Source organism: Pleurodeles waltl, chromosome 6 (genome assembly GCF_031143425.1).
Source record: "Pleurodeles waltl isolate 20211129_DDA chromosome 6, aPleWal1.hap1.20221129, whole genome shotgun sequence".
Lineage (NCBI taxonomy): Eukaryota > Metazoa > Chordata > Amphibia > Caudata > Salamandridae > Pleurodeles > Pleurodeles waltl.
The window spans coordinates 51,372,891-51,398,772 of record NC_090445.1 but is presented as its reverse complement, the minus strand read 5'-3'; the positions used below and the strand labels follow the sequence as shown (position 1 = coordinate 51,398,772).

The 25,882-nt window shown below is 49.6% G+C and overlaps 1 protein-coding gene across 1 annotated transcript in view; it reads right to left on the bottom strand.

Moving 5' to 3' along the window:
- LOC138299175 (proteasome subunit beta type-7-like) overlaps positions 1 to 19,263 on the bottom strand; it is an 89,770-nt gene extending 70,507 nt beyond the window's left edge. Inside the window, exon 1 of the mRNA XM_069237266.1 lies at positions 18,528 to 19,263. Within this exon, the coding sequence (XP_069093367.1) occupies positions 18,528 to 18,592 (65 nt within the window). The 5' untranslated portion in view covers positions 18,593 to 19,263. The remainder of the gene's footprint in view (positions 1 to 18,527) is intronic.
- Between the last annotated feature and the right edge of the window lie 6,619 nt (positions 19,264 to 25,882).

Below are 25,882 nucleotides of genomic sequence, written 5' to 3'. Positions count from 1 at the left end.
AGTACTACACACTATGTGACTCTAAGCCGAGGTCTGCCAGTACTACACACTATGTGACTCTAAGCTGAGTTCTGCCAGTACTACACACTACGTGACTCTAAGCCGAGCTCTGCCAGTACTACACACTACGTGACTCTAAGCCGAGCTCTGCCAGTACTACACACTATGTAATTCTAAGCTGAGCTCTGCCAGTACTACACACTATGTGACTCTAAGCCGAGCTCTGCATGTACTACAGACTAAGAGAGTCTAAGCCGAGCTCTGCCAGTACTACACACTATGTAACTCTAAGATGAGCTCTGCCAGTACTACACACTACGTGACTCTAAGCCGAGGTCTGCCAGTACTACACACTACGTGACTCTAAGCCGAGCTCTGCCAGTACTACACACTACGTGACTCTAAGCCGAGCTCTGCCAGTACTACACACTATGTAATTCTAAGCTGAGCTCTGCCAGTACTACACACTACGTGACTCTAAGCCGAGGTCTGCCAGTACTACACACTACGTGACTCTAAGCTGAGCTCTGCCAGTACTACACACTATGTGACTCTAAGCCGAGCTCTGCCAGTACTACACACTATGTGACTCTAAGACGCGCTCTGCCAGTACTACACACTACGTGACTCTAAGCCGAGGTCTGCCAGTACTACACACTACGTGACTCTAAGCCGAGCTCTGCCAGTACTACACACTATGTAATTCTAAGCTGAGCTCTGCCAGTACTACACACTATGTGACTCTAAGCCGAGCTCTGCATGTACTACAGACTAAGAGAGTCTAAGCCGAGCTCTGCCAGTACTACACACTATTTAACTCTAAGCCGAGCACTGCCAGTACTACACACTATGTAACTCTAAGCCGAGCTCTGCATGTACTACACACTATGGGGGTCATTCTGACCCTGGCGGTCACCGACCGCCAGGGCCAACGACCGCGGAAGCACCGCCAACAGGCTGGCGGTGCTTCCATGGGCATTCTGACCGCAGCGGTACAGCCGCGGTCAGAAACGGGAAACCGGCGGTGTCCCGCCGGTTTCCCGCTGCCCCAGGGAATCCTCCACGGCGGCGCTGCAAGCAGCGCCGCCATGGGGATTCCGACCCCCTTACCGCCATCCTGTTCCTGGCGGCTTTCACCGCCAGGAACAGGATGGCGGTAACGGGTGTCGTGGGGCCCCTGGGGGCCCCTGCAGTGCCCATGCCAATGGCATGGGCACTGCAGGGTCCCCCTAACAGGGCCCCACATTGATTTTCAGTGTCTGCCAAGCAGACACTGAAAATCGCGACGGGTGCCACTGCACCCGTCGCACGCCTTCAACTCCGCCGGCTCCATTCGGAGCCGGCTTCCTCGTTGAAGGCGCTTTCCCGCTGGGCCGGCGGGCGGCCTTCTGGCGGTCGCCCGCCAGCCCAGCGGGAAAGCCAGAATGGCCGCCGCAGTCATTTGACCGCGGTGCGGTCATTCGGCGGCTCCCGCCGGGCGTGCGGTTACCGCCGCCGGCGGGAGTCGGAATGACCCCCTATGTGACTCTAAGCCAAGCTCTACCAGTACTACACGCTATGTGACTCTAAGCCGAGCTCTGCCAGTACTACAGACTATGGGGGTGATTCTAACCCTGGCGGGCGGCGGAGGCCGCCCGCCAGAGTTCCGCCCTCCAGAATACCGCACCGCGGTCGTAAGACCGCTGCAGTGATTCTGGGTTTTCCACTTGGCTGGCGGGCGACCGCCAAAAGGCAGCCCGCCAGCCCAGTGGAAAACAACCTTCCCATGAGGACGCCGGCTCTGAATGGAGCCGGCGGAGTGGGAAGGTGCGACGGGTGCAGTTGCACCCGTCGCGAATTTCACTGTCTGCAATGCAGACAGTGAAATTCAAAGTGGGGCCCTCTTACGGGGGCCCCTGCAGAGCCCATGCCACTGGCATGGGCACTGCAGGGGCCCCCAGGGGCCCCACGACACCCCATACCGCCATCCTCTGCCGCCAGGAACAGGATGGCGGTATGGGGTGTCAGAATCCCCATGGCGGCGCAGCGAGCTGCGTCACCATGGAGGATTCTTTTGGGCAGCGGAAAACCGGCGGGAGACCACCGGTTTTCCTCTTCTGACCGCGGCCAAACCGCCGCGGTCAGAATGCCCTGCGGGGCACCGCCAGCCTGTTGGCGGTGCTCCCGCCAACCCTGGCCCCGGCGGTCCATGACCGCCGGGGTCAGAATGACCCCCAAAGTGACTGTAGCAGAGATCTTCCAGCAGCGGCCTCCCTGACTGTTCCTTCCTGACCCCTCGCCTTGGGCAAGATGCGGGGGGGGTGGAGACCGCAGTCTTCTGTGTGAGTGCAGGGTGAACCATCTGTTGCTGCCCTATCTGCCTGTCGTTTGTGTCTCCCACGGGTGATGATCTTAAAGGCTGATGGCTGTCACGAGCGAGGACTTCACGACTCGTTGTTTTCTTTTTGAGGTGCTCTCTGCTGACGCCCCTCATCACTTCCTTCTGTGGGACCATCACCTGGAGTCATGGACTGCGCCTGCTCTGCAGAGCTGAGCTATGGGACCTGTTCCAGGACATGCTCTGTCTGAAAAGGACTCTGACGGAAAGCCCGAAAGTTCTTGAAAAGGTTCCAAGGAATCTCGCTAACCAAAGAGGTGACACCAAGTACAGTGTCAGGAAACACTTGATATCCAGGGCTGGTGTTAGTGAAAGCCAGTTTCCCAGAGATGAAGGGACAGCACCTAAAACTACTGCCTGCCAGAAGAGACCTGGTGATCTGCCTTGGAAGGGATTCTACCTGGCCTGCTCAGAGAAAACATCTGCAGGACAAAGTATGCCAAGAAGAGAAGCACAGCAACAGCGACTGGGATGAGGAAACTGCCTATGAAGGCAGACAGAAAGGAGGGCCCTGGCAATTTTGTCAGACCAGCCCCTGCACCAGTGCTTAATTTGTAAATAAAAACGTGCCAGTGCCCAAAGCTCTTCTCTGAAAAACCCGGCTGCTGCAATTAAATGTGTGAACACTGAATACTGAGGCAGCATAATCCTAAAGCCACCTCGGGTCTCTTTAATCCATTTACAGCCACTCTCTGCACACTCAGCTCACTCCTGCAGCTTTCTGCTTTCTCCCTTTGTGACGCGTTCTCGTTTTTCTCTTCCTCCATCTTTTCCATATGTGTCTTTTGCTCGCATTAAATGCTTGTAGCAAAAAAATAAGTGCCGGCCCTCAAAAATAAGTGCTGGTGCCCCGCACCGGAAACCACTGGGTCAAATTAAGCAGTACCCTGCACGGAGGCTGGAAACAAGTGAGTGGATTATGCTAGATTGCTGCTTTTGTTACTGGAGGCTGATATTGCAGCACCTTTGCAAAACTGGCCCCCAGTAACAAAACTGGCCCCTACCTTTCCAACCTCCCGGGGAAACACCCAAAGCCTGATACGGCCAGTCCAGCCCTAGTAGAGACATAGCAATGCCAGGGTCTGTCTCCCTGCAACTTCCAGCTTCAGCCTGACATGCTGTGGTGAAGATTTCAAGTAAGACTAAAGCACGTGGTAACTGGGAGAAATGTTGCAGAAGCGGACCTTAGTGCTGGAATGGATCTCTTCATGTCCCCGTTTGAGCTTGGTGTGCTTTTCCAAAGATTTTCAATATGTCTACTACATGTTGGCACATCAGACCAGGATGGACGTCGCAGGAGCCGACCTGTGTACTAGAGTGAGTTTCCTCTGTTTTCTCCCCCTCCAACCAGCCACTGTGGGAACCTACCATGCTGCACCAATAAAGGGTAATGTGACTGCCTCCCATGGTCCTCGTCATGCTGTGCCACCCTCCCAACCCCCCAAGAACCGTGGTGCATGCAGGCTCCACATGTGACTTTGACTAACAGACTTACCAGTGACTTGCAAGTGGGCTCTCATCACTGTTGGCATATGTGTTGGAGACAACCCCTGCTTACCCTACAGTCTCTAGTGAAGACGCAGCACCGGAGATTGCACATACGCTACTGAACGTCCATGACATCTGTGTCTCCACCAGCAGAGAGAGAGTGGGGGCCAGACACATTCAGCGCTTCCAATGGTTCAGCAGAGAATGTAAACTCTAAATGAACACTGCCCCAAACACACACAGGGCCTAGAGCTAACAGTGCAGGCCTAATTTCTAACCACTAACAACCCGGGTACTTGGGATGGGATGTGTGCATATAGAAGTCTGGATGAACTGAGGTGTCTGGAAGGGTTGTGAAAGCAGATGTGATTGTTGAAGTATGGTAGGCCAGTGTTATGTAGTGCCTTGAAACTGTGGGTGAGGAATTTGAATTGTGGTTATTTTGGTAAGGGGAGCCAGTGGCGCTCCTTCAAGTGCGATGTGATGCACGTTCGGTGTGGGAGGTTGAGAGTGACTCTGGCTGCTGAGTGCTGACTGGTCTGTAGCCTTCTGTTGAGTTTTTTTGTTGATCCCCACATAGTGAATGTTCCTGTAGTCCAGTATGCTTGTGACCTGGGTGTGTGTGATGGTGTTCTGGGTACTGATTGAAAGATATTTGAAAGTCTTCTTCAGCATCTTCAGGGTATGGAAGCATGCAGCAATGACGGTGTTGACTTGGGTGGTCATGTTGTTGAGTTTTCTGACAATGACAATCCCAAGGGTTTTGGCGTGGATGGTGGGGGTGGGTAACAGTCCTAGCCCTGTTAGCCACCAGGGGGAGTCCCACAGCCATTGTGGTCTTACCAAAGATCACAATTTCAGTCTTGTAGGTGTTCAGCTTTAGACAGCTGGTCTTTATCCAGTAGGCAATTTGAGACATGCAGGGAGTGAACTTTATCTGAGCACTGGGTGTCTTGTCCGTGAGAGACAGAATGAGTTGTGTGTCATCATAATGGGAGAGGACTTTGATGTGGTAGCTGCTGATGCTGTCTAGAGGGATTGTGTGTGCACTGAAGAGGGTTGTGCTCAGGGAGGATCCTTGTGGAACTCCGCAGATTAGATCACAAGAGTACAAGAGATTTAGTGCTAGGCAGAACTACGGGGACCTACTGTCAGGAAGGAGCAGATCCTTCAGAGTGTGTGTGTCCTTGGATGCCAAGGTTGTGAGGACTGTGGATGAGGATGGGATGGGAGACCATGTCAAATGCTGTGGAGAGGCTCAGGAGGATGAGGGCTGCATAATCTCTTTGTGATGTATTATGTAGTTGTTATAATCAACTACTTTCTCTTTTTCATACAGTTAAAGCACTGGACTGCAAAGACATTACTGAGTTCTACTGTGTGTTCATTTAGTTCAGAGTATTTGCCCCCCACGCTACAAACCTTGAGATGCTTTAGACTGCTCGCTTTGCTATCCAAGGGTTCAAACCAGAGTAAGCTCAGACCCTGGGTTATCAGAGGTAAAAGGTCTCAACCACCTCAGATGTGACCTAGTGACCATTGAGTGCTCCCGGGACTACCAAAACAGTTCTGACACCCTCTATATATGTTCTTCTGTCTTTTTGGTTCCCTTAATGAAGCAGTGTTTTTTGCTGTGCTTGTGATTGGCTGACCCTAGTCAAACTTCTGCCTATGTTGAAGAGTAGGAACTGATAAAACACAAGGTTTGTCACACTCTACCAGTACCACTTGTGTCTCAGTTAGCAAAATCATTTATCCTAAACTGGACCACAAACTTTGTGTGGTGACAGTGGATGAACAGTCTAAGACACAGGTGCTTCTTCAAGGTCCAACATTCTCTTGTATCTAGTTTCAAATCCTGATAAAGTTTAGAGTTGTGGATGTTCCACCTCCTTGCCTAATTCCCTTTGGTCCCCTCCTATTACATCCTCATTAGCTACCAGTGCATGTATTACTGACATTGTATTATTGAGATTTTCATGTATTTGTTTAATTAATAAGGCTCTTTTGCCAAGCACAGGATTCTCGTTCACATCCAACGTACACAAGCCACACCTCTTGTAATGGAGTCCTAGTTACACTTCGACCACGGGCCATACCCCATTTAGAAGTTCCCAGACATTTTTCATCTCAGTTAAAGCAATGGGTCCCACACTTAGGTCCCACACTCACTGACTCCAGTCTGCACTGTCCCATGACTGCAGCCTAATAAGTCTCACACTCACTGACACCGGGCCAAACATGCTCTGTAGAGCAGCCTCATGGGTCCACACTCACTGAATCCAACCTGAGCTCTCCCAATACTACAGCCTCATGGTTCCACAAACCCACTGAGTCCAAGCTGGAACATAACGCAGAGCAATTATCAGTGTCTGAGATGAATTCACAGATTCCATCCATAGCTATGTTTCTGTCAGTGGAACATCCTGAGTATGACGGATATCATCAGTTGTGTCTCCTGCTTGCTATGCTATAGGATCTAAGATGTTCAATGATGAGGCCAGTGAAGAGTGAAACCCTCCTGAGGTCGCATATGTTAAGCTACAGTGGGGAACAACCTGGCATTTCAGGCTGGATGTTTCCTAGTAGAGCAGGGCAAAGGCTGATGTGGACATGGTAAGTCCTGGTCTAAAGTGGCACAGTGGCAAGAACGATTGACTCAAATGTGGTCCAGATTTGTGTCTGAGATCAATCACCTTTCTGTTTTTCTAAGCTGAGCTCTTTCAGTACAAAAGCATCATGGACCCCACACTCACTGACTAAGCTAAGCAATCCCACTACTAGGTAACATGACATATTTGTAAGGCAATCAGTTACAGTGTAGTGTAACAGATATATGTTGTTACTTAACTCAGTAGCACTCAGACAGTGTAGGAAAGTATCATCTTGCCTGGCATGTTACCCCCATTTTCACTGTATGTATGTATGTTTTAGCCCCTGTGTCACTGGGATCCTGCTAGGCAGGACCCCAGTGCTTATAGTATGTGCCCTGTATGTGCTCCCTGTGTGGTGTCTAACTGTATCACTGAGGCTCTGCTAACCAGAACCTCAGTGTTTATGCTCTCTCTGCTTTCTAAATGTGTCACTGCAGGCTAGTGACTAAATTTACCAATTCTCATTTGCACACTGTACACCCATATAATTCCCTTGTATATGGTACTTAGGTACCCAGGGTATTGGGTTTTAAGGAGATCCCTATGGGCTGCAGAATTTATTTTGCCACCCATATGGAGCTCATACAATTCTTACACAGGCCTGCCACTGCAGCCTGAGTGAAATAACGTCCATGTTATTTCACAGCCATTTTTCACTGCACATAAGTAACTTATAAGTCACCTATATGTCTAACCTTCACCTAGTTACTTAGTGTGTGCCCACACATCGTTCAGGGCAAATACCCCGGACTTTGTGAGTGCGGGGACACCATTACACGCGTGCACTATACATAGGTCACTACCTATGTATAGCGTCACTATGGTAACTCTGAACATGGCCATGTAACATGTCTAAGATCATGGAATTGTCACCCCAATACCATTCTGGTATTGGGGGGACAATTCCATGATCCCCCGGGTCTCTAGCACAGAACCCGGGTGCTGCCAAACTGCCTTTCCGGGGTTTCCACTGCAGCTGCTGCTGCCAACCCCTAAGACAGGATTCTGCCCTCCTGGGGTCCAGGCAGCCCTGCCCAGGAAGGCAGAACAAAGGATTTCCTCTGAGAGAGGGTGTTACACCCTCTCCCTTTGGAAATAGGTGTGAAGGGCTGGGGAGGAGTAGCCTCCCCCAGCCTCTGGAAATGCTTTGATGGGCACCATAAGCCAGTCTACACAGGTTCAGGGATCCCCCAGTCCTGCTCTGGCGCAAAACTGGACAAAGGAAAGGGAAGTGACCACTCCCCTGACCAGTACCTCCCAGGGGAGGTGCCCAGAGCTCCTCCAGTGTGTCCCAGACCTCTGCCATCTTGGGAACAGAGGTTTTGGGGGCACGCTGGACTGCTCTGAGTGGCCAGTGCCAGCAGGTGACGTCAGAGACCCCCTCTGATAGGCTCTTACCTCTCTTGGTAGCCAATCCTCCTTTCTTGGTAGCCAAACCTCCTTTTCTGGCTATTTAGGGTCTCTCCTCTGGGGAATTCTTCAGATAACGAATGCAAGAGCTCACCAGAGTTCCTCTGCACTTCCCTCTTCGACTTCTGCCAAGGATCGACCACTGACTGCTCCAGGATGCCTGCAAGACCGCAACAAAGTAGCAAGACGACTACCAGCAACATTGTAGCACCTCATCCTGCCAGCTTTCTCAACTGTTTCCTGGTTGTGCATGCTCTGGGGGTCACCTGCCTTCACCCTGCACTGGAAGCCAAGAAGAAATCTCCTGTGGGTCGACAGAATCGTCCCCCTGCTAACGCAGGCACCAAAAGACTGCATCACGGGTCCTCTGGGTCCCCTCTCATCCTGACGAGCGTGGTCCCTGGAACACAGGAACTCTATCCAAGTGACTCCCACAGTCCAGTGATCCTTCATTCCAAGTTTGGTGGAGGTAAGTCCTTGCCTTCCCACGCTAGACTGCAAACCTGTGTACTGTGTAATTTGCAGCTGCTCCGGCTCCTGTGCACTCTTCCAGGATGTCCTTTGTGCACAGCCTAGCCTGGGTCCCCAGCACTCCGTCCTGCAGTGCTCAACCCTATGAGTTTGCCTCCGGCGTCGTGGGACCCTCCTTTGTGACTCTGAGCCAGCTCCGGTCCACAAATCTTCTAAGTGCCTGTTTGGGTACTTCTGCGGCTACTGCCTGCTTCTGTGGGGGCTCTCTGAGTTGCTGATCCAAAGGAGAAGTTCCTAGTCCTCCTCGTTGTTGCAGAAACTCCAAGCTTCTTCCATCCGGAGGCAGCTTCCTTGCACCTTCATCCGGGGTTTCCTGGGCTCCTTCCCCCCCTGGACACTATCGTGACTCTTGGACTTGGTCCCCTTGCCTTGCAGGTCCTCAGGTCCAGGAATCAGTCTTCAGTGCTTTGCTGGTGTTTGTGGTTCTTGCAGAACCCCCCTATCACGACTATTGTGTTCTTTTGGGGTAGTAGGTGTACTTTACTCCTACTTTTCAGGGTCTTGGGGTGGGGTATCTTGGACACCCTGGCTGTTTTCTTACAGTCCCAGCGACCCTCTACAAGCTCCCATAGGTCTGGGGTCCATTCATGATTCTCATTCCACTTTTGGAGTGTATGGTTTGTGTTGTCCCTAGACCTATGTTTACCTATTGCATCCTATTGTAATTCTACACTGTTTGCATCACTATTCTTACTCTTACTTACCTGTTTTGGGTTTGTGAACATATAACTTGTGTATATTACTTACCTTCTTACTGAGGGTACTCACTGAGATACTTGTGGCATATTAGTCATAAAAATAAAGTACCTTTATTTTTAGTAACTCTGAGTATTGTGTTTTCTTATGATATTGTGCATATGATATAAGTGGTATAGTAAGAGCTGTGCATGTCTCCTAGTTCAGCCTAAGCTGCTTAGCCATAACTACCTTCTATCAGCCTAAGCTGCTAGAAACACCTCTATTCTACTAATAAGGGTTAACTGGACCTGTGTAGGAAAGTACCATCTTGCCTGGCATGTTACCCCCATTTTTCACTGTATATATGTTGTTTTAGTTGTATGTGTCACTGGGACCCTGGTAACCCAGGGCCCCAGTGCTCATAAGTGTGCCTGAATGTGTTACCTGTGTAGTGACTAACTGTCTCACTGAGGCTCTGCTAATCAGAACCTCAGTGGTTATGCTCTCTCATTTCTTTCCAAATTGTCACTAACAGGCTAGTGACCATTTTTACCAATTTACATTGGCTTACTGGAACACCCTTATAATTCCCTAGTATATGGTACTGAGGTACCCAGGGTATTGGGGTTCCAGGAGATCCCTATGGGCTGCAGCATTTCTTTTGCCACCCATAGGGAGCTCTGACAATTCTTACACAGGCCTGCCACTGCAGCCTGAGTGAAATAACGTCCACGTTATTTCACAGCCATTTTACACTGCACTTAAGTAACTTATAAATCACCTATATGTCTAACCTTTACCTGGTAAAGGTTAGGTGCAAAGTTACTTAGTGTGAGGGCACCCTGGCACTAGCCAAGGTGCCCCCACATTGTTCAGAGCCAATTCCCTGAACTTTGTGAGTGCGGGGACACCATTACACGCGTGCACTACATATAGGTCACTACCTATATGTAGCTTCACAATGGTAACTCCGAATATGGCCATGTAACATGTCTATGATCATGGAATTGCCCCCTCTATGCCATCCTGGCATAGTTGGCACAATCCCATGATCCCAGTGGTCTGTAGCACAGACCCTGGTACTGCCAAACTGCCCTTCCTGGGGTTTCACTGCAGCTGCTGCTGCTGCCAACCCCTCAGACAGGCATCTGCCCTCCTGGGGTCCAGCCAGGCCTGGCCCAGGATGGCAGAACAAAGAACTTCCTCTGAGAGAGGGTGTGACACCCTCTCCCTTTGGAAAATGGTGTGAAGGCAGGGGAGGAGTAGCCTCCCCCAGCCTCTGGAAATGCTTTGTTGGGCACAGATGTGCCCAATTCTGCATAAGCCAGTCTACACCGGTTCAGGGGACCCCTTAGCCCTGCTCTGGCGCGAAACTGGACAAAGGAAAGGGGAGTGACCACTCCCCTGACCTGCACCTCCCCTGGGAGGTGTCCAGAGCTCCTCCAGTGTGCTCCAGACCTCTGCCATCTTGGAAACAGAGGTGCTGCTGGCACACTGGAGTGCTCTGAGTGGCCAGTGCCACCAGGTGACGTCAGAGACTCCTTCAGGTGTTAGTAGCCTATCCTCTCTCCTAGGTAGCCAAACCCTCTTTTCTGGCTATTTAGGGTCTCTGTCTCTGGGGAAACTTTAGATAACGAATGCAAGAGCTCAGCCGAGTTCCTCTGCATCTCTCTCTTCACCTTCTGCCAAGGAATCGACTGCTGACCGCGCTGGAAGCCTGCAAACCTGCAACATAGTAGCAAAGACGACTACTGCAACTCTGTAACGCTGATCCTGCCGCCTTCTCGACTGTTTTCCTGCTTGTGCATGCTGTGGGGGTAGTCTGCCTCCTCTCTGCACCAGAAGCTCCAAAGAAATCTCCCGTGGGTCGACGTAATCTTCCCCCTGCAACCGCAGGCACCAAAAAGCTGCATTACCGGTCCCTTGGGTCTCCTCTCAGCACGACGAGCGAGGTCCCTCGAATCCAGCGACTCTGTCCAAGTGACCCCCACAGTCCAGTGACTCTTCAGTCCAAGTTTGGTGGAGGTAAGTCCTTGCCTCACCTCGCTGGGCTGCATTGCTGGGAACCGCGACTTTTGCAGCTACTCCGGCCCCTGTGCACTTCCGGCGGAAATCCTTTGTGCACAGCCAAGCCTGGGTCCACAGCACTCTAACCTGCATTGCACGACTTTCTAAGTTGGTCTCCGGCGACGTGGGACTCCTTTGTGCGACTTCGGGTGAGCACTGTTTCACGCATCCTCGTAGTGCCTGTTTCTGGCACTTCTCCGGGTGCTACCTGCTGCTGAGAGGGCTCCTTGTCTTGCTCGACGTCCCTTCTCTCTCCTGGTCCAATTTGCGACCTCCTGGTCCCTCCAGGGCCAGAGCAGCGTCCAAAAACGCTAACCGCACGATTTGCAGCTAGCAAGGCTTGTTGGCGTTCTTTCGGCGGGAAAACACTTCTGCACGACTCTCTACGGCGAGAGGGATCCGTCCACCAAAGGGGAAGTCTCTAGCCCTTTTCGTTCCTGCAGAAACCTCAGCTTCTTCTGTCCAGTAGAAGATTCTTTGCACCCGCAGCTGGCATTTCCTGGGCATTTGCCCATCTCCGACTTGCTTGTGACTTTTGGACTTGGTCCCCTTGTTCCACAGGTACCCTAGATTGGAAATCCACAGTTGTTGCATTGTTGGTTTGTGTCTTTCCTGCATTATTCCTCTAACACGACTTCTTTGTCCTTAGGGGAATTTTAGTGCACTTTGCACTCACTTTTCAGGGTCTTGGGGAGGGTTATTTTTCTAACTCTCACTATTTTCTAATAGTCCCAGCGACCCTCTACAAGGTCACATAGGTTTGGGGTCCATTCGTGGTTCGCATTCCACTTTTGGAGTATATGGTTTGTGTTGCCCCTATCCCTATGTTTCCCCATTGCATCCTACTGTAACTATACATTGTTTGCACTGTTTTCTAAGACTATACTGCATATTTTTGCTATTGTGTATATATATCTTGTGTATATTTCCTATCCTCTCACTGAGGGTACACTCTAAGATACTTTGGCATATTGTCAGAAAAATAAAGTACCTTTATTTTTAGTATAACTGTGTATTGTGTTTTCTTGTGATATTGTGCATATGACACTAAGTGGTACTGTAGTAGCTTCACACGTCTCCTAGTTCAGCCTAAGCTGCTCTGCTAAGCTACCATTATCTATCAGCCTAAGCTGCTAGACACCCTATACACTAATAAGGGATAACTGGGCCTGGTGCAAGGTGCAAGTACCCCTTGGTACTCACTACAAGCCAGTCCAGCCTCCTACAACCTGGCACAGGATGTAAGTACCACAAGGGACCCACTATAAGCCAAGCCAGCCTCAAACAGACAGGCTCTAACCATGTGACTTGGGGTCAAACACAACTGTTTCCAGTTGATGCAAAAGTCCACTAAGACACCAGCCTCTGGTCCCTACACCCATTACTAGGTCTCTTTAAATACCATAAACTGCAATAACCAAAATATGCTATAGAAATCAGAAATGTATTGAATTAGTAAATTTATACCACATGCCCTACCCTAGCCGCCATTTTGTTCTGGGACTTGAATCTGTGACCTTCAGGTTACACACGGATCTCTGGCAAAGACGCTGTACCCACAGCGTTATCTCAGTATGTGTCATTCACAGCCAGCCTGAACCTGCTCCGGCCACCCAGAGGTATCCTCCTCTATCCCGCCCCCTGCTTGCCTTCATCCAGTCCTCAGCTTGTTTCCTCATGCTTTGCTTTCCTTTTCACTGGGCTCCACCCGCCTCCACTACCCAGAGATGGCGCGTGGCCCATGTCAGGTACAGACCTTTAGCCACTCTGGCATTGTTCCTACAGCACTTTGCCAGCTGGGATTTCTAATGCAAACTTTCAATGCTAGAAGCAAAACTACAAAGCCCCGAACGCAAAGTTTTGTGACTAAAACTTCAGAAATGGAAGTATGTATCACACAAGACATGAGGCCACGTTGCAGATTTACCTTTTACCCCAGTGCGTGAACTGTCACGCACGCCCCCTTCTTTCTACTACCATGCTCACTGCACCTCACCAATAGATCTGGTCGGGCTGTGTTGGGTGTTAGTAGGTTAAAAAATTTATAGTTGCTCCAAGTTACTTGGATTTCACCAATTCCAGGTTTAGTAGCTAGTTACTAACTTATTCAGTCCTATTTTTTGCATTACGTGACTTGTTAAAAGAAACAGTAAAACTTCAAGAGTCCTAACATGGAAAAACTGGGCTGTATCTGCACCCTGACAGCAGCAGGGGGCGTGGCGGACACTGGGAGGTCAAATTTACTATTCTAACTTCAGTCCTAAAATACTTTCAGAAAGTGCCACTTTTCTCAAAATATTCCAAAAGGCATTTTTTACTATTCTAGTCCCAGTACTAGAATATTTTGTAGAAAGTAAAATGCCCCACGTTTTTTAAGCAAGGGTTGAAGCAGTAATATTGCATTGTGGAAAGCGCTGCCCTATGGGTGCCCCTCGAGACAAAAATATAGGACTACTGCTTTACTGACTGACTGGACGTCATCTGAGTAGGTCACTGTCAATAACGCGAAAGAGGTGAAGAATTTCCAGGGTGGGCACAAAGAGAGCTGGTGAATAAAAATTGGAGGGCCTGTGCTTGAACCCGCTGCAATTATCACCCAATAACCCAAAGTTGAAACAAGTTATAATAAGACCACTGCACAGGTTCTTCAGTACCTCTTTTAGACAATCGACTACCATAACATGCATTTCTCAATCTCAGAATTAATATCACATTACTTTACATTGTATGAATCCAAGAGTGGAGCTGAAAAAATGAATGAATGTGACCACAGTGAAAATTATTGAGCCTTTATATTTGCGCTGCAGTTCATGTGCGCATTGGATATCCTTTTTCAGGGCCATCCATGTGTAGGTGCTCCACATCCATTGTGTATCAGTACGGTTATGTAGGGAATTTACAGTGCAGGAAGTGAGGGGATCCAGTCGGATCCTAGATCAGGTGGCTATTTTCAAGGCAGATTAGGGATCTGTGCTGGCCCCATTAAAATATGCTAAATTGTCTGGAGTAATTTGCAAACACTAGGACACATTCAGGAGCACCCCTAATATGTTGTTTTCTTTCGGTTCCACAGTGAGGAGGTTTTCTTATTTTCACTTCCAGCTTGGCCCAAAACAAAGGCATAATTTAAAGGGCCATCAGCCCTCCTCTTTGAGTATCATCCTGGCTCGGAGCTATCTGGAGCTTAACGCCTGCATGCCATTACAATGGTGGGAAACAATTGCACACAGCTTGTTATCACTTCACAAATACCTAGGAGAAACTATGATTTGGAGGTGGATTTTTTAATTTGTTCAACCTCTATATATAAGAGACCAGCATTCACCGTAAAATATCAAATGTTACCTGTATGAGTAATGACACTAATAACAATTTAAATAGCGCTTACTATTTCTTTCTTTTTCTTTCACATGACTACTCATTCCGATGTGAGGTGCCAGGGTGCTTTACATCACACACAAACATAATACAGAGAGAATAAGTCATACAAGTGTGTAAAGTTAATCACTGTTAAGAAATGTTACAATGTGGTTACAAACAGAAGGTTACAGGACTCGCAAATCATCCATACTGCTAGGCATGATATGATAAAAATGCATGGACTGGAGGAATACAAAGTCAGAATTTAAAATTTAACTCAGTGGCTGTGGTTGCCTGTAATAAGTCTTTATTACTACATGAAGGAACCATTTTTCTCAATCTCAGAATAATGAATGACTATAAAAAAATGCAATACGTTTCTAAAGAGGGGCATAGCTTCAGGGGGAGTGTTTGGGGTGCTACACCCCCCTAATAAATGCATTTTCTGATAAGTAGTTGGGAACAGATGCTTTCAGTCAGGTATGGTAGGTGTCTGCTGGATTTCACCAGGAGCTTTTACATACATTCACACAAAAATGGGAACACACTCACTTCCTCTCAGTTTTTAAAATTGTCAAAAATATTGGCAATTTTAAGAACATTGGGCCAGGTGTACCAAGGGGATTTACCCATTCTGTGTCTATGGGAAAATGTGTTGGTACATCCCGCCCAATGTGTTTTCCTTCACTTAGTACCCCTACCAATCCGCATTCCTCTCTCTTTCCCCTGGCCCTTAGCCCCCCCCCCATGCACCCTGCTTGTGGTATAACATATTTAAACATTATATGCCAGCCTAATTGTCCGAAAATCTGAGGTCTACCTCCCCCCCACCCATCTTACTGACCAAGCTGCGCCCCCGGTTTTACACCCATGCCTTCCAGTCTGCGTGCAGCTCCCTGATGCCCGTTCATACACCACTCTGCTATATTGGAAGGATTGTAATTTATGAAACATGTAATCTACATGTTGCAGGATGTGCTGTGCAGATAGGCATATTAATATAAAAGCACAATATTACTAATTTCATTTCTGAAATTAAAATGACAGTCCTTATTGATTTTAGTTATGTTTTCTTAAAAGACATCAAGGCAATGTTTACCATATTGTGCAAAAACAGAGCACAGGCAGCTTTGAGAAGACACAGCAGATGTGTCTCAAATACTCACACAGAGCACTAAGGACAACACTATGCACGGCCGTGTGCACGTGGGGGAGGTAGGGTCAGGTGCCCAAATGTCATTGTGGAAATAAATGAACCTGGGCTGAACCCCCAGCTACCCAAACGTGTGTTCTGCAGAAATGGCTGTGGGGTATCAACTTTCCAGAAGCTATTTCCAACATATTTAGAACTTCTTCCTAGCTTTTAAGGAAATCTGTTTCCACCCGTAATTACCATAAAACTCCCCCCGCAGCATTAGGCTGCCAGAGACATCTAAGTCATTTACTTGTACGGAATCACCAGCACAGCCCATTGTCACTTCTGAAAATATTAGAATCAAGCACCAACATTTTCCAGCAGCCCCCCTACAACTACATTCCGCTTTCAAACTTGAGTGCAGAGGCAGCTCAGTTCACAGAATGTGCCCTGCAAATAAAATACACTTTCTAGTTCACAACAGAAACTGGTTTGCCGCTAGACTCACTCGAAGGCACTACTAACAGATTGCGGACAGATGTAAATATTTGTTCTTAAGCTACATGTGTAGGTCCGCCGTCCCTGCTGGTATGTGAGAGTGCGCATAAAGGGGTCCTATGCGGCTGCAGCACGTGCCCTGCCAGCTGAGCACGAGGTAAGCCACGTGTCTTTAGGCTTTGCAGAAGCTGACAGTGAACCTCGAAAAGGAAGGAAGAATGATGGGTGGGGCAACAGACTTGTGGATGATTGACATTATAGGGCTGGCGTCTGATTGGCTGACTGAATGCACATTCGAGTATATGTTTTTTTCAGACGGTCGAGAGAGTTGAGGAGCGGCGCGAGGAGGGTCGGTGCCATTCCAAGATCAGCATGGTGCATAGGAGGCAGCTAATACAATCAGTGGAGAAAGGCCATCTTGGGCCAGGCGCTGACTGGACCCAAGGAAACTCAAGGGCTGGACCTCCAGGCACTAGGCCTCGTCAAGCAATGTCATGTAGATTCCTCTAGGCATCTCATGCCATGAAGTCAGCCATTGCAAGACTCTCAGAGATTAGTCTGAGGATCAGGAGGCTACCGGCCCGTGGTTGTCGCAGTGCATAGCAAGCCACCTCTGACTACCAACTACATGGGAATGCTGAGGCCTTCGAGAATTGGAGAACCTCAATCATCAAATGGGAACAGACACCTCCTGGGGTTGACACCTGGCTGGTATTTTACCCGTCTGGCCTATATTTGCATGTCCAAGCCAGTAAGAAAAGCAGTAAAATCCAGTATTTTTGACTTTTTGAAATATAACACCAAGGCCCATATTTATACTTTTTTAGCGCCGCATTTGCGTCATTTTTTGACGCAAAAGCGGCACAAACATACAAAATACAATTGTATTTTGTAAGTTTGCACCGTATTTGCATCAAAAAGCGTCGCAAATGCGGCGCTAAAAAAGTATAAATATGGGCCCAAGACAGCAAACTCACAAAGGAATCATTTAGAAAGTATTTGAGAGCTGTCTAAATCATTTCTAATTCTAAATGGGTATTAAAGCACACAGAGAAATAATTGCCATTTTAAACATGCATCTGCAAAGCCAATAGGTCTTGCTTTTATAATGCAAATGCTGAGATATTGGCTTTGTCAATGTGTGTAAAGTATTGTTTAAAACAATAAAAAAAAATCCTGAAGGAAAAGCAAACACGTCTAAGGTTACCTCAAAACTATACATTGAGTGCGTTGTTTTCAATCTTTAGAAATGGCATGGTTCATTTTTTAAATACCTTTCACTAGGGAAACTCTGAACAGAATTTAAAAAGAATAAGAAAGTGTCAGAAAGTAAATGGGAGTGCTTGCCAAGGCCTAATTTACGTTCCACATGAAGTAGACATTTTGTCTCTGCAGTACCTGAAACAGCCTATTTATGGGTCTCCAGGAAAAATGTCATGCTATGTACACCTTCTGCCTCAGACACCATCTGAATGAGTGTAGCAGATGGCCCTTTCCCCAGCGCCACAAAAGGACAAGCTTTGTGTTCCAAAGCTTGTGCTTCCATGAAGTATGTGGAATGTAGAAGGTAAAATAAATACAACCCTTAAAATATACTTTTCAGTCATGTCCCAGCAAAAATAACAGAGAGAGAGAGAGAGAGAGAGATTATATATATATATAGTGGAAGGCTACAAGTCAGACAATCAAAAGGATCATGACGAGGTTATGCTCCAGAGAAAGGACAAACGCAAGATGAAGAAGGCAAGTCATCAAATAAGAAGCAAGCAAACAAAAGTGGCAATAAAGCCAATGATTGGTTAACAATGAGCGGGCTGTAAGCCCACTGTAAGCTCACAAAGTTGTTTGCTTTACCCAGCCAGCTTTGTGAGAGAGGGTATGAAATGGAGGGTTTGCTCACATGTTCAGAATTACACTGAACTAGACCACATAGAGATCTTTATATCGCATTATATTATAAGCAGAGTCCCACATGCTTTGCTCACACAAAAATGGGATGGCATGCATAAAAATGTGCTTGCTGTATGTCGCCAAAATATTTTGAGCCCGCCCTGGCTACAGACGATTCATTTTTAGAATGCTAACATGGAGCTGACCGTTTTTGGTTGTTGGTGTGCAAATTCATCAACCATAGATCCTAATGTGGAGGCCTCAAATCAACCATAGAGAGCCCCTCAAACTCCACACTCCTCACAGGAGATGGTCTTGTTTCTGCAGTGAACCCCTCCCACAGGACATTCATGGAGCTCATTCACTCCTAAATAGCAAGAAGCTATTATTTTAAGACTCAAAACTACTTGGTTCTGGCCTACTGATTACTAGGTCTCACCTGAGACAGTTTTCAAAGCTGAATCCACCTGCAGGGGCTGTGAATGAGACCCCGTTGGCGAGCATGGCAGGATGTACACGATCCTCCGTTCACAAGATTTCACGAACTTGCCAAGTCGACAACCGCCTCACTTGGTGCCTATAGTGCTGTCTCGTCGTCTTCTCTGATCTGTCTTCTACTTTCTCTTTGTTTGTCTCTTCTTAGACTCAGCCTGTCTTTCTCCTGGTTTTTCTCTTTGTCACACACGTAGTATCTCTTCGGCTACTTTTTTCCCTGGTTTCTCTTTGGTTCTTCTAAGTTACCTTTCGCCAGTCTCTCTTGATTAGACTCACAGCAGGCTCGCTCCGGCAGTATGTAGACAGGTCTCTCGTCCTCTGTCTCTTCCTTTGTCTTTCTTCCCTTAAGTTTTGTCTCTTATTTCAGCTTCTATACCAGCTCTCTTGCTTATCTCTCTCTCTCTCTTCTTTCGTCCTCTGTCTCTTCCCTTGTTCTCTTTACCAGTCTATCTTTGATCTATCTTCGTCCGTCTCTTCACCTTCTCTTTCTTCACCTGGTCTATCTTTGTCTTTTCTCAGTCACACCTTCTTTTATCTCTCTCTATAAGCCTCTTCTCAAGCCTTGTCTCTCCTCTTGCCCTCTGCTCCTCTCTTTATCTCTCGCTCTTTCTTCGTCTGTCTCCCCCCGGTCTCACCTCAGTCTCTCTCCCTCATGTCTCTTCCTCGTTTCACGTCATTCTGCTGCCTCCCCACTCTCTCCCCCTGTCTGTGTTAGCACTTTCACTTTCAATTTGAAGTCACACGTGTTTTTGGATTGACTCCAAGGCCCTGCCCAAAGGGGATTTTTGTTCTGCGTTGTAAAGCTATCAAGGAAGGCAGGGATGTGCTCCCGTCTTTCCTCAACCCCCCCCCCCCCCCACGCCCGCAGGCTCTCTTCACACAATCACCCAGTGAGAAGCCAATTTCACACGGTGGCAGTGAAAACAAGCTGAAAACCACTGTACACTGTAGTTTTCCAGCTCATCTTCGGAGCGCAACCGGCCCTCACGAGGGGGGCCAAAGCCAGCAAAAACAACTTAGGGCAGGAGGGGGGACCAACGCACCCCCTCCGGTTTAATGACACGCCGCTCCCGGGACCCGTGATCTCTGGGGGGCCCCCCGGGCCTCCACTGGCCCTTCCACCAAGCTGGGGGGGGCACAATAATGCCAGTTTTACCTAACAGCAGAAAAGGAGCGTCCTGCTCCTAACGCAGAGGCCGGGGGGAAGGGGGCACTCCCCGCGCCTTCCCCTGGTCCTGCCGTGAAGCCACAAGAAGATCAGACCCCTCCTGGGGCCCGAGCAGACACTCGCCTGCACCCGATGCGGTGCGCGAGTGTTCTTCCAGCTTCCCGGGCCGCTGCGGTGATCTTATTTAAAGGGGCACAATGCAGCAAGGAGCCTACGAGCTCCCAAGGCTCCATAAGCGCGCTGCAATCAGCGCTATGGCAGCCGCAACCATAGAGAAGCACCCCTCGTGAAGAAATGGATGCAGGGGTCAGGGGCCACAGCACCCTGCCCCTGGGGAGCAGAATCTTAAGACAAGGTCGTCAGGTGGAGGGCACAGCTACAGGCCAGCACAAGGGAAAGGCAGCAAGTGGCAAGTCCTTCACAGTGACCAGGCAGGTCACAGGTCAGCACAGCAGCAGCAGTCCATGGCGGTTCCTGGTGAGTCCTTTCAGCCTTTGGTGTCCAGTTCCAAGATGATTCCAAGAGTCTCCAAATTGTGGGGAAAATTCCCCTGTACTTATAGTCAGTTTTTACAGTGTTTTATAATGGTAAGGAGAGGACGTTCCAGCCAGTTACAACTGGTTCTGGGAGTGCCCCCTCTCTCCTTTCAGCACAGGCTCCAAACATCAGTGCGGGGTTAACGACCCTATTGTGTGAGGCCAGGGCACAGCCTTTACAAATATAGGTGTGCCCCGCCTCTCCCTTCTCTCAGCCCAGGAAGACTATTCAGTATGTAGATGCACCTCAGTGACACCTCCACCCTCCCTGTGTACAGGCTGTCTGAAAAGTATGCACAAAGCCCCAACTGTCACTCTGCCCAGACGTGGATTGGAGTCAAGCTGCAAAACACCAGAGTCATAAGCACAGATAAATGCGCACTTTCTAGAAGTGGTATTTCTGTGATAGTAATAACAAATACACCCACACCAGTAAGCAGTATATATTATCACCATCACAACCATACCAAACATGCCTACGCTACCCCTCATAAATCAGACAATACCACTTACACATACAGCAGGGCATTTCTAATGCAATCCTATGAGGAGGCAGCACTCACAGCAGTGAGATACCAAGTTAGGCTGTTTGTCACTACCAGGGCAGGCCATGCAATATGGCACATGTCCTGCCTTTCTACATACATGGCACCCTGCCCATAGGGCTAGCTAGGGCGTACCTTAGGGGTGACTTACATGTAGTAAAAGGTGAGTTCTGGGCCTGGCAAGTAAGTTTAGATGCCAGGTCCCTGTGGCAGAATACTGTGCACAGAGGCCCTGCGCTAGCAGGCCAGAGACATATTTAAAAGTCTACTTCAGTGGGTGGCGCAAGCAGCTCTGCAGGCCCACTAGTAATATTTAATTTGCAGGCCCTAGGTATAGAGATACCACTGTACAAGGGACTTATAGGTAAATTAAATATGCCAATTAGGTATAAGCCAATCATACCAACTTTAGATGGGAGAGCACCTGCACTTTAGCACTGGTCAGCAGTGATGAAGTGCTCAGAGTCCTAGAGCCAACAGCGAGAGGTCAGAAAAACCAGGAGGAAGGAGGCAAAAAGACTGGGGATGACCCTGCGTAAGGCAAAAAGTCCAACACAACCCCTACCAGCCAAAAGCCAGGGGAGAACAATCAATACCTTGATGTACTTCCCTGATTGGGGCGATAGAACAAGGACCCAGGCCCATAACAGCAGGGGCATGTTCCAGTTCTACGCCTTCCTGACTCCACTTGGATCTCTCTGTTAATGCTTCCCAGGCAGTCTAGACCAACCCACGGGGGTTCTCTAGCTGCCAATGGCCAGAACCAGGCCCCAGGCCATCTAGGAGATTCTGGTCTCTGAAACCATAACGAGTGGGGGACGGTAGCCCCAGGTGCAAAGCAACCTCTCTCCACTCCACTTCCAATCCGTTCAGGGGCTCTACCCTGCCACTGATCCACCAACCTAGGGTCCGCACCCATAGGTTCTACAGGGACTAGAGGCGAGGCTCTCCTCCCTCTACCCCTCCTTCTAGGATCCCGCCCTCCTCTCCTAGGAGGGGTATCACCAGAATCCACACTTGCCAGGGTGCTGGTTACAGCAGCCCTGCACAACTCTCTCGCCAGCCCAGGATCACTACTGGCGACTGACCACTCAACTTAGGGACGACACCCTTGGGTTGCACTGGGGTCCGGGGCGAGCTTCCCCCTCCCTGAACCCCACTTCCAGAGTCCTGCATCTCCCCACCTCGGGAGAAGCCACCAGAAGTTTCACAAGGGGGGTTGAGCACACTAACCGCCCCCCCAAACAGGTCAGAGTTTACCACCTGAACCTGTCTATCTAGTCCAGGGACGACACCCTTAGACTGGACCATTGCCCAGCGAACCAGGACTTCCTTGGGAGCACACCTACTCCCTACCAGATCAGAGCTTACCCCCTGAATCTGGCAATCCAACCTAGAGTCACTACCCTGCGGTTGAACCACTGCCTGGCGCACCAGGACTTCCTTGGGAGCACACCTACTCCCCATCAGGTCAGAGTTTACCCCCTGAACCTGATCATCCAACCCAGAGTCACCACCCTGTGGTTGAATCATTGCCTGGCGCACCAGGACTTCCTGGGGGGCACACCTACCCCCACCAGGGAAACACCTTCCCCAAGGGCCACACAAGAGTCTGGCTGGCGCAGGTCTCCTGACCTCTGCCCATCTGACAGAGTCTGGATTCCCCCCAGCCCAGAAATGGTCTCACCAAGGTCATTCCTGGGGGGCTCTGCTCTCAGAGCTGACCCCTGACCCTCCAGGTTCTCCAATGGGGCCCGCAGCCCCCTCTCAACCCTATGCCTGGATTTCTGCCTCCTCTGCTGTAGAGCAAGACTACCAGACACCAGGACCGGCGGAACGCTATCACCAGCCACCCGCCCAAGTCCTAATGACAAAATGGGATCCTTCTGAACAGCTGGCCCTACGGCACAGGCTAGGCTCACCTCCTGGCGTTCACTCATGGAACCCTCCAAGACCTGGGACTGGAGCTCGGGTACCCTGGGCCTCAGCCCAACCCCATTCCCTCTCTTCTGAGACTGGACATGGGGTGCCTTACCCACCCCAATACACTGGGACCTACCTGGGACACAAGCCTTTCCCACCACACCTGGTTGGGAAGCACCTAGACCACTCTCATTAGGAACACCCCCTAATGCCGCACCAGACCCTCTGGTATGCAACCAGAAGTCTACCTCCTATTCAAGCTCCCTGGGGTCAGAGATCTCACACACTGACAAGTGTTGGTGTAACTCTGAAAAACAACAACGAAGCAGGTGCTCTCTGACAATCAGATTAAACAGCCCTTCAAAATTGTTTACTGTGCTACCCTTCACCCATCCATCTAGTGCAATGCAGCAATCCTCCACAAACTCCTCCCAAGACTGGTGGGACAGTTTCTTACCGCCCCTAAACCTCTTTCTGTATTCCTCAGGGGAAAAACCATTCTTCTCATTCAGTGCGTTCTTCATAGTGGAGTACCCCTCCCTGTCACTCTCTTCTAGAGTCAGTTGGGCATCCCTCCCCTCCTCAGGAATAAAGCTCCCTAGACCAGCTCCCCAATCCTTCTCAGGGATCCTGCACTCTACCAGAGCCCTCTCATATTCCTTTAACCACTGACGTATGTCACCCCCCTCTTGGAACCTAGGTACCAGATCTATGGGTATGTGAGGAACATCTTTGCTACAACACTGTACATTGCTGCCACCACTGGACTCCACCTGCAGCGCTGGTGAGTCCAGAACCTTCAGACTGCGCTCAACAGCGAGTCCCTCTCTGGCAAGGGCCCTCTCTGCCTCTGCCATTCTCTCCTGTACTAAGGCCTTCTCTACCTCAGCCCTTCCCTCCTCAACAGCTAGGCGCGCTAACAGCAACTTCAGGTCCCTCTCTTCCCGCCTATCTCTTAGCTCATAAGGCGCCAAGGAATGAGAGGTAGCCCTGCTTCTTACACTGGACCCAGCAAGGGACTCCCTATCACTGGGGTCTTCCCTGTCAACTGGCGTCCCCAACCGGTCATTCTCACCCTCCTGATCAGTCTCTCTACCACTCTCTAGGGATGAGGTCTGGGAGCCCTCCCATTGGGAACCCTCGCTACACTCAGGATCCTCTGGGTACCCCCTAAGCACACTCCCTCCCTGGGTATATGTCACAAACCTTTCAAAGAAATTCAGAGATCTCCTGAGGTCCCCTCCTACAGGCAGCCCTCTCTCTCTACAGAACCCCTCTAATTCCCCCGCGTGTAAAACGGCAGGTCCTCTAAATCAAAGGTAAGCCCCATCTTGAAAAGGTACAAATAACTCAAATGGGACAGCCACAATACCCAAGCGTGAGAACTGAAAACAGGAAAAATGACCAAAGAGAGAAAGTTAAGAGAAGCCAAACGTGATGGTCTAAACGCAATCCTTGTAGTGAAATAATGAGTCACAATGGCATTGTGCAAGCGCAAATCCTATCCTCACCGCTGACGACCAACGTTAGAAATGGGGTTTCTGGTTGGCTAGGGTATGCACCTCAGCCAGGCAGAACTTACCCACTCTAGTCAGGGCAAGGGAGTTACACGTCCAAGATAACCCCTGCTCACCCCCTTGGTAGCTTGGCACGAGCAGTCAGGCTTAACCCGGAGGCAATGTGTAAAGCGTTTGCACAACACACACACACATGTGACGCAATATCCCCACCACAAAGGAAACACAACACCAGATTATATGAAAATATACTGTATTGTACACAAGGCAATTAGCAGACCAAACATCACATATCAGTACTATCCTGCTACCTTAGCAGTTGTCAGAACGTTACACATTAGTTACTCTGCAACCTAGCAGTAGTCACACATAACACTCAGAGGTTACTCAGTATTCTGCAACATAAGCAGTAGTCAGTAAAACATGTTATTACATCACAGCACTTGTCATAAGAATATCATAAAATGCCCATAGTAGGAACATTCAAAAACATATGGCAAGTTAGAAAAACATATTAGCAAGCATGTCCATAAAAGGAACATTTGCATACACATATGTAGGTAATATATGAATCAAACAAAAGTCTGTAGAAAGAACTTTGGATTGCAACTATATTGGTCCTTTAAACAGTACCTGGTTGGATGAAGGCACCTCCAGTGCCTAGAAGGCGAACAATGGGGCCCCCGGCGCTCCTATGCGCAAAACGGGGGCCTCCCTTATACTCTGGGGTCAGAGGAGGGCGACATGCACCTCCTCTCTTTTATAGACAGGCCCCTCTGGGGACCGTGATTACTGGGGGCCCCCCAGGGCCTCAACCGGCCCTCACGAGGGGGGCCAAAGACAGCAAAAACAACTTAGGGCAGGAGGGGGGCACCACGCACCCCCTCCGGTTTAATGACAGGCCCCTCCTGGGACCTGTGATCTCTGGGAGCCCCCCCGGGCCTCCACTGGCCCTTCCACCAAGCTGGGGGGGGCACAATAATGCCCATTTTACCTAACAGCAGAAAAGGAGCGTCCTGCTCCTAACGCAGAGGCCAGGGGGAAGAGGGCATTCCCCGCGCCTTCCCCTGGTCCTGCCATGAAGCCACAAGAAGATCAGACCCCTCCTGGGGCCCGAGCAGACACTCGCCTGCACCCGATGCGGTGCAGAGTGTTCTTCCAGCTTACCGGGCCGCTGCGGTGATCTTATTTAAAGGGGCACAATGCAGCAAGGAGCCTACGAGCTCCCAAGGCTCCATAAGTGCGCTGCAATCAGCGCTATGGCAGCCGCAACCACGGAGAAGCACCCCTCGTGAAGAAATGGATGCGGGGGTCAGGGGCCACAGCACCCTGCCCCTGGGGAGCAGAATCTTAAGACAAGGTCCTCAGGTGGAGGGCCCAGCTACAGGCCAGCACAAGGGAAAGGCAGCAAGTGGCAAGTCCTTCACAGTGACCAGGCAGGTCACAGGTCAGCACATCAGCAGCAGTCCATGGCGGTTACTGGTGAGTCCTTTCAGCCTTTGGTGTCCAGTTCCAAGACGATTCCAAGAGTCTCCAAATTGTGGGGAAAATTCCCCTGTACTTATAGTCAGTTCTTACAGTGCTTTACAATGGTAGGGAGAGGAGGTTCC